The sequence below is a fragment of the Oreochromis aureus genome, linkage group 22, assembly GCF_013358895.1.
Source record: "Oreochromis aureus strain Israel breed Guangdong linkage group 22, ZZ_aureus, whole genome shotgun sequence".
Taxonomy (NCBI): domain Eukaryota; kingdom Metazoa; phylum Chordata; class Actinopteri; order Cichliformes; family Cichlidae; genus Oreochromis; species Oreochromis aureus.
Genome location: NC_052962.1, coordinates 5,596,332 through 5,620,401, shown reverse-complemented (window position 1 = coordinate 5,620,401; position 24,070 = coordinate 5,596,332). Strand labels below are relative to the sequence as shown.

General features: G+C 44.8%; 1 protein-coding gene across 1 annotated transcript in view; it reads right to left on the bottom strand.

The window, feature by feature from the left end:
- Nucleotides 1–3,332: 3,332 nt before the first annotated feature.
- npr1a (natriuretic peptide receptor 1a) overlaps nucleotides 3,333–24,070 on the bottom strand; it is a 36,895-nt gene continuing 16,157 nt past the window's right edge. Inside the window, exons 6-22 of the mRNA XM_031740511.2 lie at nucleotides 20,577–20,671; nucleotides 17,800–17,935; nucleotides 16,211–16,295; nucleotides 14,793–14,913; nucleotides 14,163–14,237; nucleotides 14,000–14,077; nucleotides 13,581–13,685; nucleotides 9,131–9,202; nucleotides 8,839–8,998; nucleotides 8,598–8,753; nucleotides 5,803–5,971; nucleotides 5,293–5,439; nucleotides 5,090–5,213; nucleotides 4,670–4,738; nucleotides 4,411–4,585; nucleotides 4,198–4,296; nucleotides 3,333–3,726 (exon numbers count right to left, since the gene is read on the bottom strand). Of these exons, the coding sequence (XP_031596371.1) occupies nucleotides 3,581–3,726; nucleotides 4,198–4,296; nucleotides 4,411–4,585; nucleotides 4,670–4,738; nucleotides 5,090–5,213; nucleotides 5,293–5,439; nucleotides 5,803–5,971; nucleotides 8,598–8,753; nucleotides 8,839–8,998; nucleotides 9,131–9,202; nucleotides 13,581–13,685; nucleotides 14,000–14,077; nucleotides 14,163–14,237; nucleotides 14,793–14,913; nucleotides 16,211–16,295; nucleotides 17,800–17,935; nucleotides 20,577–20,671 (2,012 nt within the window). The 3' untranslated portion in view covers nucleotides 3,333–3,580. The remainder of the gene's footprint in view (nucleotides 3,727–4,197; nucleotides 4,297–4,410; nucleotides 4,586–4,669; nucleotides 4,739–5,089; nucleotides 5,214–5,292; nucleotides 5,440–5,802; nucleotides 5,972–8,597; nucleotides 8,754–8,838; nucleotides 8,999–9,130; nucleotides 9,203–13,580; nucleotides 13,686–13,999; nucleotides 14,078–14,162; nucleotides 14,238–14,792; nucleotides 14,914–16,210; nucleotides 16,296–17,799; nucleotides 17,936–20,576; nucleotides 20,672–24,070) is intronic.

Sequence of the window (24,070 nt, the reverse complement as noted above, 5' to 3'; positions counted from 1 at the left end):
GTTCATATGATTGTTGGGTTTTTCTCTGTATTTATTATTGTGCTATCTACTGTACAATATAAAGCGCCTTGAGGCGACTTTTGTTGTGATTTGGTGCTATATAAATAAAATTGAATTGAATTGAATTGAATTGAAATGTCAACAGCTAACAAGTAACAACCAGAAACAACATAAACTCAAAAAGAGGAATGTGAAATGGAATGTTTACAAGATGGTAGTGAGACCTGCTGTGATGGATGGTTTGGAGATGTTGGCACTGTCAAAAAGACAGGCAAACTGAACATGATCTAACCTCTGTTCACAAACAAATGAGCTGCATGGATGACATTAATTCCTCAATGTCTCAAAACTTTTTAGAACCAAGCAGAGAAAAGATAGACATAGTTGTTGTTGGTCTGTTGGTGTAACTGAGGAGGATAGTGGGATAGGAGGAAATGGAGATGATGATCCACTGTGGCGACCAGCAAAGAGAACAGTGGGAAAAGAATAATCCAGATTTTTAACCAATGGGTTACTCTGCAATGGGCTATTTGGAACTATATGTGCTTTAAAATAAAGAAAACTGTTTGGTTTCTATTAGTTTTATTATGGACCAAACAGGGCAATATAAAGTAAAGTAAAAAAAAAATCTGCACACTCTAGGAGAAAGAACTGGACCGGTGCAGTTTTTGAGCTAATGTTAATAACAGAGGAGATTTGGAGCACTGCAGTTACTGAGTCAGCAGAGTGTTGGTGACCTTTACACACTTAACCTCAGCACTCAGTGACCCACTATGTAACTTTACATGGTCTGACCCTTCATGGCTGAGTTGCTGTGGTTCCTAAATGTTTCCATTTTGTAATAACAGCACTTACAGCTGATCCCAGAACATCTAGGAAGGAAGGAAGTGTATAAACTGCTTTGTTACAACAGTGGTCGATTTCAAAATACTGCTGCATTGTTTACAGTGGACTGTATTGTTTTCATAGACAAATTCAGGTTAATTGATGTGGACTTGAATACATGTTACTGACATGAAAAATGATAGAACTATCTGAGTGTCTGCTTTCCTTTATAAGTCGTGTTGAGGAACTAATGAAGCCATTGAAACCTGAGGCTCTCTTTTAGAAATCTCTGTTTAATTGGTAGGTTGCTCATTTTACCTATAGTGATTCACAATGGTGGGTGGATCCTTATGTATTTGCCAACTCCTGTATTTATTTATTGTCTTGCATATTTATCACACTTACATGTTTTGATCATTAAACAAATGTTCATATTAGACAAAGATAACCTAAGTAAATACAAAATAAAGTTACTAACTGATGATTTCATTTATAAAGGGAAAAAAATCTTTCACTGTCTGACAAAGTGAAAGGCTAAAAGATCTCAAAAAACAAGACATCATGCCACAATCAGGCACATGCCACAAACAGCTGAGAAACAAAGTCACTGACATCTATCAATCTGAAAAGGTTTACAGAGCCATATCTAAATGGTAAATGGTAAATGGCCTGTATTTATATAGCGCTTTAATAGTCCCTAAGGACCCCAAAGCGCTTTACATATCCAGTCATCCACCCATTCACACACACATTCTAAGGCTTCATAACGCCAGTGAACCACAGTGAAAGCCATTATCCAGCTTGGAACAGTGGAAACCTTCACAGGAGTGCCTGGCTTACCAAATTTACTACAAGAGTGGATTGACAACTCATCCAGGAGGTCACAGAAGAACCCCTAACAACACCTAAAGAACTGCATACTTCAGTTGGTCAGAGTTCATGATTCAGCAATTTGAATGAGACTGGGCAAAAATGGCATCTATAGGAGAGTTACAAAACCACTACTGACCAACAAGGACACAGACATTAGCCCCCCCCCCCCAACAAACAAACATACAAAAAATACTTCAGGATGATTCCGAACCTTTTAGGAAAATATTATGTGGAGTAATGATACAAGTTTTTGGAAGGTTTTAATGCTGTTACATCTGACATCACCCGAGCATCATAGTAACTTTAAAACATGGTGGTGGTGGTAGTGTGATGGTCTGGGGCTGCTTTGCTGCTTCAGGATGTGGACTACATGCTGTAATTGATGGAACCATGAATTCTGTAAATACAGAAAGAAAAAAGTGCTTGCATGTATGCGTGTGTAAAATGCACTTCACACACATACAGTTCGATATAGCGAGATGTCTCGTTTATTCCTGGTTTTTGCTTATTGTGACAGTTCACAGTCTGGTCAGCTCCGGTCTCAGCTGTTCCAAGCTCTGCTCCGCTCCTCTCCCGTCTCACTAAAAAGGGGAAGAAACTGTCATCAGACCAAACGCCACCAGCTGTGTTCTCACCTGCCCCCCCCCCGCGAGCGAGAGAGGAAATCGGCCACAGCCATCTGCGCCTATGGACCACCTTGAATTTAAAGGGCTCCAAAGCCAGATACCACCGGGTGATCCGGGCGTTGGCATCCTTCATGCGGTGGAGCCACTGCAGCGGGGCATGGTCCGAGCAGAGGGTGAATGAGCGCCCCAGGAGGTAATAGCGAAGGGAGTCGACCGCCACCGGATAGCCAGGCACTCCTTCTCTACGGTGCTGTACCGCCTTTCACGCTCCGTCAGCTTCCGGCTGATGTAAAGAGCGGGACGGTCGGCTCCCCTTACCTGCTGGGACAAAACGGCCCCCGGCTCTCTGTTCGAGGCGTCAGTCTGCAGAACAAAAGGGAGGGAAAAGTCAGGAGTGTGGAGCAGCGGCTCCCCACAGAGAGATTTTTTCACCTGCACAAACGAACGCCGCATGGCACGGCCACGTCCACTGACCCAGATCTGGAGCACCCTTCCGGGTGAGATCGGTCAAGGGTGCTGGTCAGCTCCGCAAACCCCGGCACGAAACGGCGGTAGTAACCTGCCAAACCCAGAAACCGTCTCACCTCCTTTTTAGTCTTGGGGCGCGGGCAGGATGCGATAGCTGCCGTCTTCTCCACCTGTGGACGCACCTGCCCGCCCCCCAAGTGGTACCCCAGATACTGCACCACTCCTCCCCTGCAGCCGAGCCAGGGACCACACCTCCGACACAGCGTGTAAAATAGTAGTATAAAGCACTTTGAATGGTCACTCATGTAAACTATAATAAGTTATAAAGGGTGAATTGCAACTTTAGGCTACTGTTGTGAAAGATGGTGTTTTGCTAGATACATGGTAGACCATTCGTAACCACTGGTAATGGCAGGCAGCAAAGCTAGAAGCTGTAGTACTGAAAATCATTTTTGTGCTGCAATCACAGTGAACATAAAGTTTTGACATGGTACAATTAAATCCTGAAAAAACAAAATAAATCACACATTTCTAGGGCCTTTTGACACAATGGATTTATTCACAATAAAGACACACAGGTAGCAAAGACAGTTTATTATTGTATTTACACATTTCCTTCCTTGTAATTAATTTATCTTACAGTAAAACACTTGCCTATCTGTGTTTTTCTCTACAGTTTGTGGTGAAAGTTCACTCAGTCTTTTATCTGTCATCTTAAACAATGTCCTGTCCAATTAGATAGGAAGATGAGGAGGACGAAGGCAGGTTTTTGATGTCCTCCTGATCCTTTAGTTAGTGGCGTTCTCTCCCAGCAGCCAGTATGTCCTCATGCGTCCTTTACCTTTCACTTCAATCTCTCCTCTGAGCTGCAGCTGGAAACAGCTGAACTCCTGCAAGACCTGACGAGTCGCCTCCGACACGTGAATCTTCAGAGCTGCAGAGACACAACAACATATGACGTCATACCTGGCCAAGCAGGGGATAAAGTGCTTCAGTATAACCACAGCATGACAAATATGTAAGGTCCCAAAACCCGCAGTTCCTCTAATGTCCACCAAAGGTCAGTCAGCATAGACTCCCATGTTAAAACTTTAGCAGAAATAAACATGTTTACAGCCTGATACACAAACTGGTTTGGCCTGTGTAAATAATTTCTCCCTTCATAACAACTGTAAGAGGGGAGGCTGAAAGTCACCTCTGGCTTTATAAAAATCAAATAGGCAGCAGGTGCAACAAACCAGTGTGTGGCTACATCCATCATTTAGATTCACTCTATTCCTAGAACATACATTAAATGATGTTTTTGTCTTTCGCCATCAGAGTTGATTAGATTAAAGAACCAATCAAGTTAGACCTGTCCTGGTGGACACAGACATGTGATTACTTAGCAGGAAGCAGGACCTACCCTCCCCGGTTGACTCCATGCGTGACGCTGTATTGACCGTGTCTCCAAACAGACAGTACCTCGGCATCTTCAACCCGACCACGCCAGCACATACCGGACCTGGTGACACACACACCAACACTAAGTCTACACTGTTCTCTTACTGTAGTGTAATGATAGTAGTGATAGTACTGCCGTGTATTGTAGTATTTCTGGCTGCAGTGTATGTAGTACCGCTGTGGATGCCGATGCGGAGCCGTAGCTGCTGATTGGGTCGGTGTCGGATCCGGAAGCTCTTGACAGCTTCCAGCAGGGCGAGGGACATGCGGGCAACCTCTCGACCGTGAAGTTTACCGTTCCTGGCGGGTAGACCTGAGACCACCATGTAGGCATCACCGATTGTTTCTACCTGAAAGGTGAAGGTGTACACGGTAAACTGATCTGCCTCACAGGTGGGATGTAGCTTAGATTAACTCAGTTTAGCAAATTTTACCTTGTATACATCAAAATTGTCTATAATGGCATCAAAACAGGTGTACAAGTCGTTTAATAATGTCACAACCTGCAGGAGGAAAACGCAGACACAGAAGGTGAGTGAGATTTCACACCAAAACAATCAGAAATGTACTGCAATAATAGCTCAAACCAGCAGATGGCAGCCTTATGTTTGCACGTTGTGATCTGACTGTACAGATCAGGCGTCTCCAACTACAGTCCTCGCCAGCAACTGTCCTGCAGCCTCTTCAGTATGCCATCAAGTTTGGCAAAGGCCTGGTCACAAGCCACTCATTTGATTCAGGTGTGTTGGAACAAGGATGCATCTAAAAGCTGCAGGACAGTAGCTCTCTCCAGGACCTGAGTTGGAGAACCCTCATATAGATGGTTTCCCTTTAGCTTCTCCCGGGTTAACAACCTGCAGTGGCGTGCTCTCTGCAGACAGAGTGGTGAAGCCAACGATGTCGCTGAAGTAGATGGTGACAGAGTCAAACGCTTCAGCCTGAACTGTCTCTCCTCGTTTTAACTGCTCTGCTACAGAACTGACACATAAATAGGATGTTACTGCAGTACCCAGTATTTAGTGCAGTATTCAGGGCAGTAGCACTGAAGTATAGTTACTGTGGGAGTATCTGGTACAGCAGGGCCTCCGCCTTCCTCTTTTCCTCATGATAGGCCTGCGTTCGTTCCTCCACCAGCTCCTCCAGGTTGTTAGCATACTGCTCCATCCGGGACAGCAGATTGTCCAGGATGTTAGAGCCATATCCTCTGAAGAGACAGATGATTGGACAGAGACACGCAGACAGGGTGACAGGTGTTTGGCTTTCTGTTTTGTGAGTGAAATTTCTCTACATATTTCTCTCATTTCTCAGCCTCTATTTTAGTGAAAGAAAAACGTGAATATTTATATTTCAATATTTCTTTCTTTACTGGCTGATTTTACAGAGTTTGTCCACAGGGGGCGCTCTCTTTCTGCTCTGTTTAGTGTCCAAACAGGGAGCTGAATTAAGGTTTTGTACAGGTGAGAGCATACTCAGAGATTCTTTTGCATGTCTCCTGCTTCAGTATTAATCAGAGCATCATAAAAAACTGTCTCAGAGTAAATGTGGGTCTGTTGCCTCTCTCCCTCACCTGTGCTGCTTCCTGAGCAGGATCTTGATGGTGTTGAAGTCGGGACGCTCACTCGACTCTTCACTCCAGCAGCGCTGCATCAGGACACCAAGCTCCTCACTGTGACTGTGGAAGCAGAGGGAGGGGCGGAGGGGTGGGGTGCCACCATGAATCACTGCCTGTATGATCTCTGTGGGGGGGGAGTCAGCAGTAAGAGGTAAGTAGAAATACAGACACTTAAAAAAAGTTGATGCTCTAATTCTAGAAGAGTCAATCCTGTGAATCCTCTTTTGTCTGATCATTACTTTACAATAATGGATTACACAGAATTAAGGGAATACATTTCATTACGGCAGATGTCTTTCTGAAAGGGCTGTAACTAAGTTTAAGGATATAATTCCTCCACTGTTATCTTCTTCAATGCCATGTGCCAACAGAGTGCAGAGTAGCTACCTGAACTCTACCCCCACAATGGTCAATTATCTTTGAACTTGAAGATGTAAAATTATTAAATTTGACAGCTGTGGCCACTGGAGGGGGACATTGATCCATCACCATACACAAACCTCATGTCATTGAAGTAAGTCTGAAAGAAACCAGCTGATAAACAAATCTACAGAAGCTCCAAACACAGGCTCAGATCTCAGAAACTCATAAAGCTGTTTCATCCTCAGGAGGCTGGCTCAGGGTGCTCAGAAAGTTTTGGATGGAATTCCATGAAACACGATGAACTTTTGGAGTCAATCCTTATCAGGATCCAGGAAATTTTGGAGTGATAATTTACCATTGTGAGTTAGGTAGGCCTGAGTGTACACAGCAGTGTTCACTTGGAAGTGCTGAAGCATCAAAACAAAGAAATGGTCTTTCTGCTAATTAGACTGGTTCTTATATTTGAGTATGCAAAGCACTTTATACAATATACCTTATTCCCACGTGGGTGGTGGTGGGGGGGATCAGAAGTGTATTTTATTAGCAGAAACAGGAGGGAATAGCAGTTAAACTGATTATTTCAACTTGTCTCCAGACAAAAACTTTAATTTTTGTTTCCACATGGTGAAGTGAAATAAAACAACTCTTCTGTCCTTCAGTTGTTCTTACAGTGAAAAAACACTAGCATTGCTAATGCATGCTTATTGGTTTGGGATTTGGGAGAGTTCATTGCCGATTGCACCCATTTACAGATGATAACTCCATTGTAGTTGAACTCGAGCAGAAATATCCATGTGAGTAAAAAAATTGGTTGTGGTGCCTGAAGCTGATGCTATTATCAGTTTTCTGCTCGATTCATGCCTCAAATTAAAGTGGAAGATGCTGTAAAATGGTTTTTGGTGCTGCGACGTCACTACAAAAGAAAGCTGCCAAGCATCTAAAAATGGAGCTGCATCTATGAACCTCTCCCTTATATATTAGAAGCTCAGCATGCAGACAATTAGTGTGAATGTCAAGTCTCGTTTATTTGTCCTACAGCAGTGACTCAGGTCAGAAGAGCTTCTCCAGCACACTGACAGACTCGGGTCTGTTCCAGGCTTTATGTAAACGTGACACGTGATGACCAAGGCAGGACAAGTCCCGTGTGAACCAATTACCTGTTAATGTGTGTGCGCCCTCAGCAGCATCTCAGGAATGTAAATAAAACCATTTTCACACACAGACACAGACATTAATCTATTGACCTATTATTGTAGGGTCTTTACCTTACAATATAAAGCACCTTGAGGTGACTGCTGTATAAATAAGGTTGAACTGAATTAATTTAACCCTGAGAAACACACATTCACCTAGGGATGGGTATCGTTTAGGTTTTATCCGATACCGGTGTACTTTTGAAACGGTGCCGGTGCTTAAACGGTGCTCAAACCGGTGCTTAAAGAATGGAGAACACAAAATTGGTCCAAAAACCTCTCATGTTCAGCTGTTTTTTTTGTAAAAAGATAACAATGTTAGCCTTTTCTGCAGCTATAGGGCATATATGGTCTCACTCTTGGCTGGAAGCAGTGCTTAAACAATGGAAAAAACACAAACTTTGTCCAAAAACCTCTCATGTTTAACTGTTTTCCACTTTTTCTTTGGTCATTTTAGCCTTTTTGGCCAGGGTGAAGGGAGTATCTGCCACCAAACAAGAAGACAGCCGCATGTAACTACGACGGTGTTTGCTAGTTCACCTTACATGCATTAATGTAATAATGTGGTTAGCGTACTCAACGTAAATTACACATGAACAACATGAAGCTACTCACGCAGAGGAGAACGGCTGCTGCTGCCATCATCATCCGTCATCATTTCTGCTACACTGACAGGGCTAGGGGCCAGGACTCTACTCTTCGGGTTTTTGGGGGATGCTGCTAACTCCGGGTCCGATAACAGGCACCACACCCGCAGTAGATGTGCTCGGTGTGAGGTCTCGCAGCAAGCTATCAAACACGGCGCATTTCTCGGCTTTAAAAAAAAACGCTATGCGTCGCCAGGTGTTTCATCAGATTTGAGGTGTTACCTCCTTTGACAGTATCACAGTATCAGCTTAAAGCACTTGTTGCAGGCTGCTGAGTTTGCATCTTTTGCTGTGAAGTACAGCCAGACTTTTGATCGCTTCGCCTTGGGCATTTTTAATCTGTAGCTCTGCTCTAAAAGAACGTACGTACCTGGCCCCGCCTACTATCCTCGTAAACGTAAAACGATTGGCTAGAATTGGCTCAGGAAATAAAAAGCACCGAAATAAAGCACCGAAATGTGCGCTGCTTTTCGGTCTGGTTACTACCGTTTATGTCAGAACCGGTGCCATCATGGCACCGGACACCGGTACCCATCCCTACATTCACCTTTAGGGGAGAGAGAGTGTGAGTCGAGGTAGAAGACTCCTCTGAGCAGAGCCACCTCCTGCAGGATCACCCCAAAACTGTACACATCTCCCTTCTGTGTCCCACAGTTCGGAGGACAATCTATCCTCAGCAGCTCTGGAGCTGTCCACAGCTTGCCTGCCAAGTGATCAATAACTGATATTAGTGATAACAACATCCTCATAGAGAGTCTTTAATGTAGAGTGTCAGCTTCCATACATACGTGCATAGTAAGCATGTGTGTCCTCGGGGCAGCTTCTGGTCCTAAGACTCTGCAGGCCATAGTCAGTGATTTTCAGGACAAAGCGGCTGTCCACCACACAGTTGGATGATTTAAGGTTACCATGGGAGATGATGACGCTGTTGTGGAGAAATGCCATCCCCTGGAGGCAAACAGACAGCTGATTCAGGTAAAAAGTCTGAAGCTCTCTAGAACAACATTGATGTCGGAGACCTTGTTCATTTACATGTGATTTCTGTAACCCCACCCCCAAGCCACAGAGACAAGTTGTTACCTTGACAATGTCATTAATGAGAGAGTATCTGAACATCCAGTCCAGAGTGATGCTGTCACTCTCCATCAGGTCCTGAGGGACAGACACATACACACATACACACATACACACTCAGTCCATGTGAGGTCCTCAGTGACAGACACTGAGGACACTTCTGCTCTGCGAGGACATTTCTGTGCATTGTTAAAATTGTGTACTGAATCACTCAGCAGAGGAATGTGTCTTTGCTTGTGACTATCTACATGCAGCAGCTTCAGCTGAAATTTGATATTCATTCTTCCTCCCCACACTAAAAGCATCATCCTCATCTCAGAGCACAAACTCAAAATAACTCAAACCGCCTGAGTTGCTCTGTGTTAGGATGACAGCCCTGACATCCAGCGGTCATCTGACAACAACCCAAACCCCCACACAGCCCACATCAACCTTTGCATGTTGCTAGGTTACTGTGCTGGGAGGCTGCTATGCTACATTGCTGACAGATAACTGTAGCTGAGAGGAGAGAGAACATCTGAAACACAAAAAACATCTCATATATGAAAAAATGTAAGGAATGAATGAGCAGAGGATGGCTGCAGTGCTACCTCCTGACTGTAAAAACCACTGCATCATTTAGGCATCTTAATGCCTAACCTGCTTTCAGCTGCTCCCATATTAACACGAGCTCCACACAGCAGGCAGCTCCATGTTTGATGGCAGAGTTTACCAATCTAACCGAAGTGAAGTGAGGATGTGGACAAGGTGTGCAGTTATATTATTTGGAAGTATTGTTCTGACTCTTTGCAATATTTCTAATCTGTACAAAGTAAGACTGCACCAGGCTTTTGACATGCGGGCTGAAAGTGTTGATGAAAAATAATGTCCCCCCTTAGTTATGCTGCAATGGGTCTAGGCTACTTGGGGCTTCACATTATGCACTGAGTGTTTCTTCTTCACTCACTATGTGTTTATACACTTCTCTGCATTTAACCATTAGTTATTATTAATCTCTAACTCTCTTCCACAGTGTGTCTTTTTCCTGTCTTCCTGTCTTCCTCTCTTCAACCCCATTCTTTTTTTTTTTTTTTTTTTTTTTTTTGTCTGTCCCATTTGGTTCTTTAGCCGTCAGAATTGTTGTCTGAAGACCAACAAGGATACCAGATGGATTTATTTTGCCAAATGGATCATCATGGCATTGCCGTGTTGGTCCATTTGATCAAACTTTGTTGTTATTATTTACTTTATTTTCAGTTGTTACAGATGGGACAGACATGACTGGGGGATAGGAAAGGGAGAAAGAAAGAGAGGAAGGAAAAGAAAACAGAAGGAAAAGGGACAGTGAGAAAGGGCACTTTACAAAGACAAAGAGAAAAAAAAATCTCCTGGATCACCTGTTGAGAGAAAAAGAAGAGAAAACAAGCAAAAAAAACAAAAAAACAAAGCAACATACTAAACACAACACCATCACGTTAATCTAGCTAAGTGTGAACAGCAGTAAATACTAAATATTGAATATTGTTGTGCAGCACGCAGGACAGACAGCGCAAATGTGCTTTGAAGTAGCAGCTAAGAAAGGTGTAGTTTATGTCTACGAACAGTGAACACCGTGTGTGCACACCTGTGTGGATCAGCGCTTGTATACAAAAGGTTTCCCCATGTAACGGTCTGCTAGAGGATGTGGAGGGCCATAGCCCCGTCCCCCAGGGCATGAAGCAGGCATGGAGGAGATCCAGGCTCCAGACATCCAGAGGCCCCAGAGTGCGAGAGCCCAAGGAGTACCACCGGAGGGGCATCCGTGCCACCCTCCTGGGAAGGGCTGAGGAGATCCCCAGACGAGGGGGTCACCCAGTAGCCACGGAGCAGAAGCCAGAGGGGGCTGCACCGGTGTGCCCGCCGGCTCTGCCGGCAGCCAGCTGTGCCAGAGTGAACCGAGTTGCAGGCCCCGAGGCCAGAGGCCCGAGGGCCCCCTTTGCCCCGGAAGAGGCCTGACCGAGCGACATGCACCAGGCCCCGCCAAGTAGCCACCAGGAGTGAGCTGGTGCATACCTGAGCGCCCAGCCCCGGACACCAAGAACCACCAATGCACCAACCCCTGAGGGCATCAGTTACCGGCAGGGAGTGTGGTGAGGGGAGATAAGCCTCCACACTTTGGAGGGCCTGGGAGTTCCCAGGGAGGTGGAGTCTAAGACCCGACCTGACATATAGACACAGACAAACAGGCACACACAGACACAAACATGCTTTCCCACCCTCATGCACACATATACAAACACTCAGCACTCACCCAACGTAGGGATAGACATACATGGACATGTACACACAATCATACTCCCCAAACATACTCTATACCCCGGGTCCAGGTACCCTCGCCCCCAGAGGGGGAAACGGCACCCAGACCCAAGAGATGTGACCCTTTCCCCCGGGGTGGAGGCAAGCAGACCGCCCCAGGCTCCGCAGCAGAAGGGAGGCCAATCGGACAGCCAACACCTCCTCCCAGTCCCCCGCCCCGATGGCTAGTAGCGAACGGGGGGGGTGTGAAGACCCCATACCTCCCTCCTCCCGCTCATGTGTAGTGTTGCTGCGTGTTGTTCTAAAGTGCATTTAAAACAAGGGAGGGCATGGTGCTGCTGCCAGAGAGCAGCAGGTGTTAGCACGGCCCCTCCCGAGAACCCTCAATGTCTACATGGATTTAAAATTGACAGGTGGGCACCGCGCCAGAGGTAGGGTTGAAAACACAGACCGTCCCACTGGACGCCGTTAACGTGGTCACCCTCAAGGCCCTATATGTATGTGTGTGTTATGAGAGTGTGAATAATGTGGATGTCTAAGTTGTGGAAAAAAATTGAGGCACAGGTGGCCAGAAGGGGACAGAGGGGGGGGGATGCCTCCCCTGCACCCTGGTGACACACCCGCACCCCAAGGCCCTACCTGTGTGGGTGGGTGTGGTGGAGTGGGAAGAGGGAGGCAGCCAGGGATGGGAGGAAAAGAAGGGAGGGGCAAGATGCTCCTTAGGGCCAGCTCCCCGCTGACCCCAGTAGGCACCCCGTCCTCTGGTACCCACCAAGGCAAGGGAGCCCAGGCCCATCCAGACCGGGCCTCACGGCAGCAGCACCGCCAAGCCCCACAGGACCTGGGGAAGCCCACCCTACCCCACCGCAGAGGAAACTGTACCCACCCCAACATTCAATCATCTCCAGACTACACAAGACAACAGACACCCAAGCTAGGTTTATTCTCCACCTCTCCTATGTCTCTCCCCCACCTGCAGAGTGGACTTCTGCAAGGATGGAACAACCTCCTGCCAGTTGACGAGCCCCCAGTTAGGCCGATGCACCAGAGGCCCCTGCGCCAGGGCTGAGCCCCGTGCACCCACCCGCCCACAACCTCGGCGACACACCGACGAGGACCGAAGCCCCCAAGGCCCAGCCAGAGCCCCATCACGGAGACGAAGCACCCCCGAACCCCAAGCCCCCACGCCTGCCCCGGATCCACTTAGGGGCAGCCAGGCTACCAGGCCAGTAACCTACGTCCGCCAGTACAGACCATCCCCAGCCCCGCTGCACGCAGCCACGAGGAGAACACCCTCTAAGAGCGACCAGAGCCACTAACCAGGTTATGACCACAACCCCGGGTTGAGCCCTCCAGGATAACGTCTCTAGGGGTTCTCCTGGCGCCCCTAAGCCCATCCCAACCTCCACATCAACCACAATAGCGAAGGCAGGACCAAACCATGACCCCCACCCCACTAGGTGATGAAGCCGATCAAAGGAGCCCAAAGGGATTGATCAAATGTGGTGGCAGAGGCTGTATCAAGACTAATGTGATCTATTAGATGGTTTTTATATTGATTAGAATTAAGATTCTTTTTATTTTTCCAGTTAAGGAGGACCGTTTTCTTGGCAATGCATAGGGCTGTAAAAACAATGTGGGCTGTGTTTATTTCTGCATTAGTTATTATTAATCTCTAGCTCTCTTCCATAGTGTGTCTTTTTCCTGTCTTCCTGTCTTCCTCTCTTCAACCCCATTCTGCCCCTCTCTGAGCCTGGTTCTGCTTGAGGTTTCTTCTTGCACCTTGAGGTGACTGTTATTGTGATTTGGCGCTATATAAAGGGAACTGAATTGAATTGCTTTGGGGTGGATATTCGTTGTCCAAGGTGGGAAGTGGCACTATTAGACATATTATTAAGACCAATAATAAGGACTTCAGTTTTACCAGAGTTCATTTGTAAGAAATCAGAAGTCCTCCCATCACTGCATTGGAATGTACTTACGGCATTCCTGCACTGAGGCAGGAATGAGGGATATTGGCTGGATTAATCAGCATAAAGGAAATATGGGCTTTATGATGGGATATAAAGGTTTGCCACTGGGCTACAAGTGGTTGCTGAAGAACAGTAAAGAGTTATAAATGATTTATTTTAGAGTGATGTTTTCAGCTGCGCTCACAGGTCCAGAGCTGGGTGTGACGTACCTGAAGGCTGCCTCTTGGACAGTACTCTGTGATGATGCACATGTTTGGCGGGTCGATACAGGCGCCAATGAAGCGAGTCAGGTGTTCATTTTGGACATCTCGCATCTACAAAAACACAGAGGCTGCTACTTTAAATCCTATCATGCTCTACAAACAAAATGGGTAGATTGGTAGGATGAGATCATTTGGGAGGTTACATTGGATAGGTGTATATCAATGCAGGTAGGTAAGGTTTTCAGTCTATACCAAGAAGGATGGTCCATTGTTAAGTGGGTTAGTAAGTTTGTCAGTCGCTAGGCTATTTTTTCATTTGCTACAAATACAAAAGCTCAACACCCCGCAAGGAAGACCTATAAGCTAGGTCAGTCAGTTACAGTGTTAGCTGGTAGGTTAGTGAGCAGATGGCCTTAAGTTCTTACATGCTTCAGTTCAAACAGAACCTTCCGGGTCAGCTCGATGCGTTTCTTGTTGATGTATTTAATAGCTGCCAAGTTTCCCTGCAGGAGACACAATGAGCCAGATTACCACTTGACACCATCTTGTTAGAGGAACATGCGATGGGACTGTCAGCGTCTGTCAGACCTTGTAGTATCCGGTTTTAGTGTAGATCTGAAAGTTTCCCTCCATGGTCATCAGAGAACCATAGTTGGATCCTTTCTGCAGACAAGCACAAACAATCGAGACACTCGGCTTTTTTTCAATGAAGAGTGTGGGTCCTGGATAACATGCAGCACTACCATACGGAGGAAACTTTTTTCCTCATGTCTTGCATGAGTGGTCCAGCCTAGTAGTTACTAATTAAAAGAGTAATCAGCATCACAGTTGGTGCACTTATGAATAATGATATAATATATATTATATAAAGAAAAGAAAACCAGATTTATGACTTCAATTATCTATTTTTGCACAACTCTACTATACAATGAAGAATTTAGGATAATGATTTTATTCAATCTGAACTAATCAGTCAGTCAGCTGACCCAGGCCTAGAGAGCTTCCGGTGTAGCCGGGAATTCCAGAAAGGGAAAAATAGAAATCCAGTTGAAGGCTTCCTGTTCCATCTCTTAGTCATTGTTTACAAATGCAAACACATTTCAGACTACAAACAGAAACTGGAAAATTTCAGGATGTAAAGGCAGGCAGTGTATTAGGTATAATATTTTTCCAGTGAATACGGATGATTTATTTATCGTATAATAACAGCTGTGTTACCAGAGACATGGTGAGCCTGCTGCACGCTCTCCTCAGGACTTTATCCAGGTTGCTCATCTGGACGTCATCCCAGGAAACTCTCCACAGCTGAGCTGCAAGCTCGCTCTCCAGCTTCAGCTTCCTGTTCAGCAGACAGGAAGAGAGTGTGTATGTGTGCATATGTGCGAGTGTGTGTGTTGAAATTTGAGGGGAAGGAAAATGGAGAGAAAGGTGATGGAAAGGATAAACAGGCTGAATGAGTTACACAGAGATCTGGTGGGGCGGCTGTGGCTCTGGTGTTAGAACCACTGGAGCACTGGCGTGTGAGCGTGTGTGTGAAAGTATTAGGTGTAGATAAAAGCATTGGATGAATGTCTGCGATTGGGCGGATGAAATTTGTAGTAGAAAGTGCTTTGAGTGTGCTTTGAGGATCTCAGTCAGAGATGCTTGGCTTTAAACTAGTGTTTGTTCCAGTTAGGATTATGCTCTATAAGTGGGAAAGCAGCCAGACCAGAGCAGGGGAATGACTTCAGCTTATGAACTGATGATAACAAACCTCCGTAACAGTAAAGAGTCTCACCTGCCTGTATGGAGTCAGTTTTTGATTTTCATAAGTGAGTGCAAGAGTGAGCTTCTTGTCAGTTTTATGCTTGGTTCATTTTCACTTTCAGTGACTCAAAATGTAAAGAAATCAGGCTTTTCTTTGTTGAAGTCAGATGAAGATTTCTCCTTCAAGCCCTTCTTTCTGGGCCTGATGCGCAGCATGAGTGTAATGATTTAAACTGAGATCTGCCGGGGTGGAAATGGAAAGAGGGGCCACATGTACTTGCTGTAACCTTGATCCATCTGTGTATTTTGTCTCATGTTTTGGTACAGCTCTGTTCTGTCTGGTGTCCTGTTCGGTTTCTTTTTTCATGTATTTAAAACAAAGTTCAATTATTTTTTGAGAACTCAATAAAAAATTTGGATGAAAAGCAAAAAAGAATTCAAGAATGAGCGTTCAGAAACAGAAAGAAAGAGAGATTGAAGGATACTCACAGATAACACAAAGACCATAAGGATTTCAAATAAGGTGCCTTTACTGTTTATTTTTATTTTAGACAAATGAAGATGTTCCTTACATTTACTGTTTATTTTAGTTTGGCTGTAGTTGACTAGAATAACCTACCTGTTAGTATTTTGTGCATGTGCACACAGTCACTGTTTTATATTAGAAGGAAAAAGCAACAACAGTCAGAGCTGTATTTATGGTTTTTAATCTGAATTCATTCTTCATCATTCACTCTAGGCCTGGCTGTGATCTCTCTATGAAAGGAAAGAGGAGGGAAGAGGAATAAAACAGAAAGAGAGCTCGGACTGCCAAGAGTCTCCTCGTACATTTATCTTTGGGACGTCCAGTTTTCATCCTCAGTACAGAGATACAAACATGTTTGGCTCACCTGTAGATGAAGATGGTGACAGTAACGATGATGACAAAGACAAAGCAGATCACCATTGCAACCATCTGATGCATAGCAACTGTACCTAAAAGATAAGACAGGAAGAAAATCCATTACTGTTTGCAGGAGTGAGGACCAGTTTGAGCTCTTTTGCTCTAGGTGAAGCAGTAATCAGTCCATGGGGCTTAACATTTGTTATAAGCAGAAATGGCCAGTAATGTATACTTTTTTCAAGTAACAAGTAAAGTAAGGGATTACTATGTCAAAAAAGTAATTAGATTACTCTTACTTCTTTCCCATAAACATGCTGCATTACTGCGTTACTAAACAGTGATTTTGTTTGTGAGAGTGCTTCATGACAATGACGTACAAGTGTGTGACGTCCGTGGCAGCAACAGACGTGTGTAGCTCAACAATGGATAATATGGAGTGTGGGAGCGTTTAAAGCTTGGAAGTACTGACATTACTTTGAGTTTGATTCCGTAAAAAGTGACCAAAACATTAACGCCTGCTGTACACTCTGCGTGGGAATAAAACTTAAAATAATAATAAAACTCTACAGTGAAAATTAAACTTCAACTCTGAGCAAGCACCTAGCACGCCACCACAGGAACGTGAAATTCACAGAGAAACCACCGGATCCCCCCACTGACATGACCGCTGTGGCACCAGGCACACCTCGACCGGCCCGGCTCCTGCTAATCAGGTGAAAATAGATTTAGTGCTGCTGAAGCTTTGATTTTATTTATTTTTTGCTGTGTTTTACTTGCATCTATTTGAAAGAGCAAGTGTAATATGCTGGAATATGCAGAAAACAGGTTTAAATGTTAAACAAATTTCTTCAAGTCAAAGACTGTTGCATATAATTTAATTTTTAACTTTATGTACATTGCATCAAGCAAAAGATAAAAACTAATAAAACAAGTTTTAAAAAGAGACTTTTTCATTTGATTCAATTGTATATGATGGATTATGCAGAAAAAATAGAATTGGGCTGAAAGTTCTATTGATTTATTACGTGTTCATGTTTTGTATGTATAACTAACCGACCATTGCAGCTGATAATGCCACCCTCGCTTCAAAATATGGTCAATGGTTCTAAAAACCCAAATCGGCCATAATGCTGATGTTTAGGCTTCAAAATGTGACGTTTTTGTGACGTAGCCTGTGATCTGTAGTTTAGCAATGTCACAATACCAGAAATGTCAGTACGAATCATTAAAATTATATGATTATCAATAGGAAAAAAATTATCATCCCATGTACTTAAAGATAAACTACTTTATTAAATCAATGGCATACTGGCAGCAAGCTGTTTCTTTAAAATGTTAACTTTACATTTTTTGACAGCACAGAGACTGAAATGACTGAGTATACTGTTAGTGTTACTTTAAGGTTTGTTAGTTCCATTAAGTTACCTTAAGGATGCGTATAACGTTAGCCATTGCAAAGACTTTACCCTTTGGAACATATCAAGCTTCACCATAAGCACTATATACAAATGCACTGTATAAGAACCAGTCCATGCATTGGTTCTCGTGACATCCTTTGTGCAGTTTGCTCTGTAGTCTGTAGTTGTGCGTTCGTACTTGTGAGACAGGCTGGGTTGTTGTTCTTGAAGCCACACTTGGGGATGTCTGGTGGCGGAGATCCTTTGGGCCACTGGAAGTTTAGACCATTTTGCAGGATGAGCTGCTTTATGCTGCTGTTATACACGCACACCACCTGAGAACATACACACACCACAACTCTTTGGATTCTTCAATTTGTTCAAAGCCTGCAATCTCACTTACTCCCTAACAGTATTGAATAGGGTTTATGGATGTGTCAGGGGTCTGGGTTGGGGACGCAGGGTTTAGAATTTGAACTCTGGTTTGGGGTTAAAGGATGTTCTAAGTTCAATTAGATTCTCTGGTGCTGCTAGCCTGGAGAGTTTTCCCGCCTTGGAGCCAGCGACACCTGGAGTAATTACACTCACCTGCTGCTGATCCGCCTCGTCAAGTGAGTACTACTTAAGAGAGTAACGGGGCGACAGTCAGCACAGGATCGTTGTTCTCCTGCTAGTGAGGTGAAAGTGTTTCTGTCGGCCAGTTGTTTGGAATGTACTTACAGCAGCGTCTCTTGTTTCCAGGTGGATTGCGGAAATGGGTGAAGGATGCTGGGCACAAGTGTGCATAGACACCGAAGAGGGCAGAACATTCATCACAGACCACGGAGACAAGTCACTGCATGGGAGCTGGGAACTGACGCACTGGGGATTATTGGGACTTTTGTTTTTATTTTGCTGTAAATAAATGCACCATCTTCATACAGAATGTCCTGCATTTGTGTCCTGCTTGTGCCAAACTCTGACAGAAAGATCCCACCAGAAATGGGCCCAGTGGACTCTAGTTTTGCCTTGGAGGAGGAGATGCTCGCTCAGCTCCATGATTACGGTCGATCATCCATGCCCCGGATCAGTCCCTGAGACATTTACAAGTTGTTGTTTTTTTTATGATTTCCTGTTGACCACAACCTTTCCCCTTGGTTTTCCCAACACTAGCAAACTGGCACGCATTATAACCCACCTTAGAGCAACTCTTCGATTCGAGCTCTTGGGCATGGGCAGCTCGGTGGGAGAGAGTTCTGCCTCTCTTCTGGAGACCCTCGCCACTTAGTTTGCTCAACAGCAGAGGGGTTCCCCTTTGTCGGTTGTCATAGCGCCTTGTGTCCTACCTTTGCTGGGGAGACAGAGCCATTGCTGTTGTCGCACCACATCCCAGCTCGTTGCTGTGGCTGCATCAGGGTCAGCTGACATCGGGTTGGCAACCCTGGACTCAGCAGTGAGTAAAACAGACTCAGTCATTTTGGTGAATTCTGTCACAAAGGACTCGAGGTTAGTTACTGTTTCTTCCAAATCAGCTGTGATGTTTGTTTACGGTGCCAATGTTCAGAGCCGGGTCATTGTCGTCTCACAGAAACAGTGTTTTGTTGTGAGGCTGCTACGCAAATCATAAATCCAAATCCAAATCTGTGTTTTCGTTCAAGGGGGAGAGTGGTGAGAGGTTTGTGTCTGAGCCCGGAAATAAGGGCAAATTCTCAGGAGGGAATGGTAAAGAAACATGTTTAGTTCCTGAGTCTGAGCTGAAGTCGGTGCATAAGAACAAGAGTGTTTCTCAGGAAGCAAACAATGGTATGGCTGCCCCTAAGGCAACTACTCTCAACTCTCAATATGTCACTGCATTCTCTGTTCATGAGCCAGCAAAAATTAGCCCAACTCATCGTGTTAAGAGCCCGTTGTCTCTAAGGACTGTTTTGCTCCCTGGTCGTCAGGTTTTGAGATCGCAGGATCACCCATGGAGACTCCTAAGTCGTCTCCTCTGCTTATTTCTGTTTCTGCTCTCAGGGCGGCAGTGCTCCAGCATTTCCTTGCACCTGTACCAGTCCCTCAGGTGGGAGCGGCTGGGGTTTAGCGGGTGCCAGCACCCATTCCTCCCTCATTTGCTGGAAGCTCAGGTGAGCTTACCTAGTTGGCTATGGACTCCACATTGCCACATCATGAGCTGGCTGTGTGCAACTGGCGGTGCACGTAGCCAGAGGTTTCCACATTGTCTGGTTCATCTCTGCCAGAGATTTTTATGCAGACTGGTTCAGTTCTGCCAAAGGTTTTTCAGCCTCAGGAGAGTCTGCCCAGGTGTCTGCGGCTGCCACGCCGCCACCTACTCAACCACCAGTTCAACCACACGTCCTGCACTGTGTACAAATAATGCGTCCACTGAGCCACGTCTCGCACGGCCAGCACCTCGCTGGTCACTTGCTATGCCACACCGTCGCTGATCCCCTGGTCAGCCAGCAGAACTGTTTCGTCACCGCCGCTGGACTCGTGGTTGGCCGACTGACATGTTCCGTCGCCACCACTGGAATTGCGGTCTGCCTCCTGAACTACGTCGCGGCTGCTGGACCTGTGGTGGGCTACCTGAATGACTGTTTTGGGACTTGGCCATCTTGTGTTCTATTGCTATATTATGTATAACTGCAATAATTACAATCAAAGTTTGCTATATTTTCTTGAGGAGGACCCTTAGATTTACAATCACCATCACTCTCCAATCAAACTCTGAGCAGCAGGTAGAAAGGTGTCATTTCTAAGTTGTTGATAAAACTGGGAGCTGCACCTGTATGATAGACAGTCAGTTTGGGAATTAACAGTTTGCACATTAGGGGGTGCTGCAGCACAGATGGGTCATAGCCTGCTTCTTGCACAGGGTGTAACGTTACGTTTTCCCCTGACACACTGAACTTTACTCCAGTCGGTTTTACGGTAGCTCTGCAGCCTTTATCGTACCTCTAAGGTGTTACATGACAATTATGACATCACTAGTCTTACCTGAAATTCTCCAGACTCAACATCCGTCATGTCCCACACAGCGAAGTCCATCTCTCTGTCCCCGAACTCGTCCATCTCCACAGGGCCCATCACGCCTGCAGAGACGCCACAGAGCAGATGTTATCTGTTTGTGATCTCGGAGAACACTGGCTCTTTTCTCTGTTATTTCTGAGTGTTTGCTTTGCAGCAATGGAGAAATATTTTCAAACAGCTGGGGCACAGTTTGAACTGACGTGAGGTCATATTAATCTTTTTTACCATGTTCTGAGAAATGTTTTCTTTCACATTCAAATTTATTTATTTGACATATTTTATTGGCACCCTGAATGATGGAAGTCTTTAACTCGCATACCCAAAAGGTCAAAGGTCAAGCTTGGACAAACAAAAATGTGAACTGCAGCCTGACGGGTTGCTGATGCAACTCTCACATTTCTGCTCCAACATGGAAAAATACTGCGACCACTCTGCAGTCTTCTCAGATACCTTGACAAACACCAACAACAATAAAAAAAAAAAAAAGGTGGAATGATCACTGACAGAGTGGCTTGTTTACAGGAATAATTCTCCACACTGATTTTGGCTGCTTAAATCACAACTCCTCAGTCAGTCAAACTTCTGTCATTTTCTATTATGCCTGTAGTAATATGTATAAATGCACACAATTGTGTGGAAATCAATCTGCACATTGAGGCATGGCCTCCTCAGGCTTGTGGCTCGTGAAGCATAGTCTCTGAGGCAAATAAACTGCATAAAGCTCAAACAGCCTGCAGGATTTAAACTCCGGTTCACCTTCAATTTAAGGAATCAGTGAAACAGGAGCTTGTTTTCTTCCTGACCGTTATCAGGAATGGAGACACTGTGTCACAGCAGACAACAGCAATATACAAGCTCGAGGGGGGAGGGACCTCAAAGAATCAGCCGACTGACCAACCTTTATCAAATAAAAGCTGTCAGATTTTCTGGTTTTACAGTGGTATCGTCATGGTTACTGCAGCCTGCCCCACCCCACTGTTCTGTATGGACATGGAGGGACAAATGAGGGTTTTCAGCTGAAATGGTTCCTCATTTAAAGCCCTGTGGTTTTCCACCCTGTTTGTAATACCAACAAGCAGAGTGAAGAGAGTATTGTAAATAAATGTCATTTTCAACTTTTTTTTTCTTTTAGTCATCAGTTTTGTAATAACTAAATATTTTCTGATTAGCTAGAAACAACAATGCTTCTAGTGAAGCACAACAAAGTTAAACACAGTGAAGCTAGACTCCAGCACAGCCTCATTTAATGAGTAACTGAGACAAAATACATTTCCATCAGAATTCCCTCATACTCGCTGCATTTTGGCAAAGCTCAGTTACCTCAGACTGTCTTTTTGTGGGCGCATTATGGTGAAATGCTCTGAAATTGAAAGAAATGTGAATAAACTCACTGAGATGTGATCGTGAGCACCTTTGAGTGCTTGTATGTCTTTCTGTCTGCAAACATAATGAAGGTTAATTTAATGTTTTCTTGGTTGACAATAGACAAAAAGCCTTAGAACTTGTAAACTGCACAATGAAGACTCCAAACAGAAAATCCAACTAAATACAACACATGAGACAAGAGACTAACAAAATAAAAAGGGAAGTAACTAACAGGGGCTATCTTATGTAGCAAAGATCTTAACAAGATACAAGGAACACAGGAGGCAGGATAGAATAGCCCTTTATTGTCATTGTAAATGTACAATGAAATTGTGGGTGTTCCATATCAACTGTGCTGGAGTAAAATATGAATAGTAGACAGCAGCAATAAATAGCAAAAAGCTTAAATATATACAATCATGAGGGCTATATACAAAACCAGAGAAAGGCACACATTACAGAAGAAATTGCAAAAGGCAGTGCAATGAAAAAATTACTCGGTTTGAAAAGAGTCCATGTGCGAGTGGTCTGAATGGTGGTGGTTATTCAGACGAAGGCTCAGATTGGTGAGGTGAGTGGGCAGGGGTGTAATGTGTGGGATAGTGTTTGTTGACAGTCCGAAGAGCCCAGGGGAATACGCTGTTTTTAAGTCTGGAGGTGTGGGACCTGATTGACCTGAAGCACCAACCAGAGGGCAGCAGGTCAAACACGTGGTGGGTGGGATGCAAGGCAAGCCATCATGGCCCTGGTTTTCTGAGACAGGAGGATCTGGTGATGCCCTCCAGGGGTTGCAGAAGGCAGCCAATGATTTTTTGAGCCGAGTTAATTACCTTCTGTAGTGGCCCAACCATACCAAACACCCAGGCATCAAGCAAGCATGCTCTCCAGTGAGGCGTGCTAGGCTAGCAGCAGTTTCTGGTCCAGCTTTTTCTTCCTCAGGACACAGATGAAGTGCAGCTGCTGTTGGGCCTTCTTTACCAGGGTGCTGGTGTTGTGGGTCAAGGTGAAATCGGCGGAGATGTGGGTGCCCAAAAACCTGAAGGTGGAGAAAGATTCCACCCGTTCTCCATTTATAATGAGAGGGGAGTAGACCTGTCTGAACCTCCTGGAGTCCATTATGACTTCATTGGGATATTTAGCTTCAAGGTATTTTTTGAGCACCAGCGCAAAAAAAGGATGAAGTGATTGAGGTCCAGGAGAAGGTGACAGGGGAATATAGACGTGGTCCAGTTTGTTGGTAAGGATGTCTGGGATTATGGTGAGCTGTAGTCCATGAAAAGTCCTCATGTAGTCCTCAGGTAGTTCTTATTATTCCCTAGATGGTTCAGTGCTCTTTGAAGAGTGATGGTTATCGATAACTGATAACTATTAGGGTTGTGTGCAACTAGTCGACTAATAGTTGCTACTGTTACTAGTCGGTACCAGACATACTAGTCGTTTAATCTAATTGTTTACATTTTCATTGATGCTCAATTCCGGTAAATTGTTGTATCTTAATGTTATGCAGCCATCTGCCAACAGATGGGAATTTGTTGGTGAGAAACACCAAAACTCCGTTAATCTCAGCCTGATCTTTTTCTTAACATTATTATTAGAATGAGATCACGGATCAAAACGTCGGAAATTAGCTTTCTGTGGGGTGGAAGGGTTCTCCCTCGGTATAGAATGAAGAATTCAGTCATTCAGGAGGGACTACAGGTGTTGCTCCTCCACATTGAAAGGAGCCAGCTGAGACAGGCATATCCAGGACAAGGTGTTCCAGGTAGGAATGTCCTACCATAAGGAGGCCCCAGGATAGACCTGGGACACACTGGAGAGATCACATCTAGGCTGGCCTGAGAAAGGCTCGATGTTTCCCAGGAGGAAGGGGTGGCAACGAAGAGGTCTGGGCTTCCCTGCTGCCCTAACTTAAAGGCTAAACTCAAGGTACAATGTACAAAAGTATTAGTTTCTGGAAAACAAATTTGAGATCAAAAACCTCTTTTCAACTTGATATTTTTTACTAAACGTTTGAATGAATTTTACTAAACAATGAAATTAATATTACATGTACTATATGCGCATAAATAAAAAATAATAATATATATCTGTAGTCA